Source organism: Megascapheus bottae, chromosome 18 (genome assembly GCF_031878675.1).
Source record: "Megascapheus bottae isolate mThoBot1 chromosome 18, mThoBot2.hap1, whole genome shotgun sequence".
NCBI lineage: Eukaryota > Metazoa > Chordata > Mammalia > Rodentia > Geomyidae > Megascapheus > Megascapheus bottae.
In genome coordinates, this window is record NC_143526.1 from 26,863,812 (window position 1) to 26,866,475 (window position 2,664).

The window sequence follows — 2,664 nt, forward strand, 5'->3', positions numbered from 1 at the left end:
ACTGAGTGCTGTCCCTGAGCATTTTATGCTCAAGGCTAGTGCTCTACCCTTTGAACCACAGCTCCACTTCCTGTTTTCTGGCAGCTGATTGGAGATGAGTCTCTTGGACTTTCTCACCTAGGCTGGTTTCAAACTTCAATCCTAAGATCTGTTTCCTCTTGAGTAGCTAGGATTTCTCAGGTATGAGCCACAGGCGCTTAGCTCATAATCATCATTTTTGTATCTTGCTCTTTTTACCTACATATAATAATAAGTCTCTAATCATTTTTTATTGATTGTATTTTGCTCCATGATCAATATTTGCCTCTTGTCTTTCCTCTTTTCCATATTTTGCAGATACAGTTAGTTGACAGGCTTTTCTTCCTTTTGGCTTTGGAGTCACCTGCTCAAGGTGGGCTCTGGGGACTGCCATCCTCCAGGAGGGGGCCGCCTTAGGCAGACAGGAGGAGAAGGGTTCAGACCCAGCGCTGGAGACACCCTGCTGAGCTCAGCTTCCCCAAGCAGATGGCTCCAGAGGCCTCCTTGGGGGCCTGGCAGCGAGTGCCACACCTGAGGCCCTTGGAGGTCTCACCTCCAACACCCTAGCAGGCTAACTGCTCCCCTAACCCTCAAGCTGTGACTCAAACCTCTTCTGGGAGTCAAGACGCCACCCAGCTTGCACTGCCAGCTTCCCCTTTGCCAGGTAGACCTGGTCCCTGTCCATTCACCGCCACCTTTGTCGTTTGGGACTTTTGAAGGTGTATGTGTGTGTGTGTGTGTGTGTGTGTGTGTGTGTGTGTGTGTGTGCTGTGTCCACCTGCCTGTACTAGAGCTTGAATTCGGGGCCTGGGCGCTAGCCCTTGGCTTTTTAGCATAAAGCTGTGCGTGTGTGTGTGTGTGTGTGTGTGTGTGTGTGTGTGTGTGTGTGCTGTGTCCATCTGCCTGTACTAGAGCTTGAATTCGGGGCCTGGGCGCTAGCCCTTGGCTTTTTAGCATAAAGCTGTGTGTGTGTGTGTGTGTGTGTGTGTGTGTGTGTGTGTGTGTGTGTGTGTGTGTGTGTGTGTGTGTGTGCTGTGTCCACCTGCCTGTACTAGAGCTTGAATTCGGGGCCTTGGCGCTAGCCCTTGGCTTTTTAGCATAAAGCTGGCACTCTAACACTTGATCACCAACTCCACTTCCAGCTTTTTGCTGTTTAACTGGACATAAAATCTCAAGGATTTTCCTGAGTCGTGATCCTCAGATCTCAGCCCGAGCAGCTGGGTTTATCGGATCTGAGCTCTTAAGGCAGCTTGCAGGCCCGGTCTTGTGTGAGGAGTGGGGAGCGGGGGCTTTTCCACTGGGCTGGAGCCGGCCCTGTTCGGTGTCCCCTGATTTCATCCCCTAAGGATGGTGGCAACCGGTCAGTCCCCAGCGTCCACTCTGGACCCTTTGCTCTTGTCAGGCCTGGCTCCCCTGCGCCCTCCCCCCATTTCAGACACTTGGACGCGAGTGCGGCTGGGGAAGGACGATGCTTTATTCCTGGGTTATTGACTTGGGCGGGTGGGGGCGGGCGGGGGGCGCGGCAGGGGCTCAGCGCTCCGGGAAGCCGGCGTCAGGGTCGCAGGCTGGGTCCGAGCGGCAGCCGTCTGCAAGCACAGGGGCGAGTCAGGGGCGGGAGCGGAGGGGTCTCCTCCGCCGGGGTCGGCACCCCGTCCCGCCCGGCCCCGCTCACCGGGGCTGCAGCAGAGGCCCGCGGCTGCGCAGCGGCCGCCGCTCCCGCACGGCTTCCGGCCGGACTGGCAGGGCGACGGCAGGTAGCTCTCCTCCTGGCAGCGCAGCGCCTCGGCCGTGCCCACGAAGCAGCCCAGCTCGTCCCCGCAGCAGATGCTGGGCCCGAAGCAGCGGCCCTGGCCCCCGGGGCCGCAGGGGAGGCACTGCGGGGAGGGCGCAGGGCGGGGAGGTGGGGTGGGCAGGGGTCCCGGGGTCCCAGGCTCCGGAGCGGGGGTCGGGGGGTGGAGGGGTGGGGGGGTGGGGAAGACAGCAGGCGCTAGGGCGCTGTGTCAGCCCGTCGAGGGCCTGGGGTCCCCCGGGTGGCCGGGGGTGGAGGGTGGGGCGCGGCTCTCACCTGGCGCACGTCGAGGTCCAGCGCGGCCCTCTTGCCGCCCAGGGGGCAGTTCTGGATGTAGCAGGCGGAGGTCAGAGCCAGGAGGCCCAGCAGGCAGCAGGCGAGGCTGGGGCCGGCCATGGTGCGCTGGACGGCGTGGCGGGGCCGGGCTCGTCCGGGCTCGGGGTCCACGGCTGGTTAGCCGTCGCTCCACCCTGCCCTTTTATGTGCTGGCCGGGCCGTGTCTAAGCGGGCGACCGCTTGCCTGGTCACGGCGGGTCAGGCCCATTCATTTGCAGGGCCCAGGCCAGGGTGAAGGTCACCGCGCTGGCTAGTGGTGGAGGAGCGGCGGGAAGGCGAGCGGGAGCGCACGGCCGAGGCCAGGAGCCCAGCACCGGGTGGGGGGAAAGGCTGCGCGAGCCGGGGTCTCCCACGCTCCCCACGCCCCCAGGAGGAGGGCAGCGTGGGGAGAGGGGCGCCGGACCCCACCCACCCCTGACACCCGGATGGGAAACCTCACCTCTTCTCTAACCTCTTAAAAGAAGCTCGGCCTCTCTTCAACTAGGAGATAGGCAGTGGGCAGCATCCGGGCTCAGCCGCCA

General features: G+C 62.0%; 1 protein-coding gene across 1 annotated transcript; it reads right to left on the reverse strand.

Moving 5' to 3' along the window:
* Positions 1 to 1,472: 1,472 nt before the first annotated feature.
* On the reverse strand, positions 1,473 to 2,261 carry Oxt (oxytocin/neurophysin I prepropeptide). The gene is made up of 3 exons (XM_090352799.1): positions 2,084 to 2,261; positions 1,691 to 1,892; positions 1,473 to 1,604 (listed from the first exon to the last, which is right to left on the reverse strand). The coding sequence occupies exons 1-3, from the start codon at positions 2,201 to 2,203 to the stop codon at positions 1,549 to 1,551; spliced, it is 378 nt and encodes a 125-aa protein (XP_090208925.1). The 5' UTR covers positions 2,204 to 2,261; the 3' UTR covers positions 1,473 to 1,548.
* Between the last annotated feature and the right edge of the window lie 403 nt (positions 2,262 to 2,664).

Bases quoted from the DNA above. Each gene is read 5' to 3' on its own strand.
- Oxt (XM_090352799.1), bottom strand. From the start codon at position 2,203: ATGGCCGGCCCCAGCCTCGCCTGCTGCCTGCTGGGCCTCCTGGCTCTG. The intron at 1,893-2,083 runs GTGAGAGCCGCG...CCCTCCCCGCAG, and splicing joins TGGACCTCGACGTGCGCCAG to TGCCTCCCCTGCGGCCCCGG. The intron at 1,605-1,690 runs GTGAGCGGGGCC...CTGTGCTTGCAG, and splicing joins GGGCCTCTGCTGCAGCCCCG to ACGGCTGCCGCTCGGACCCA.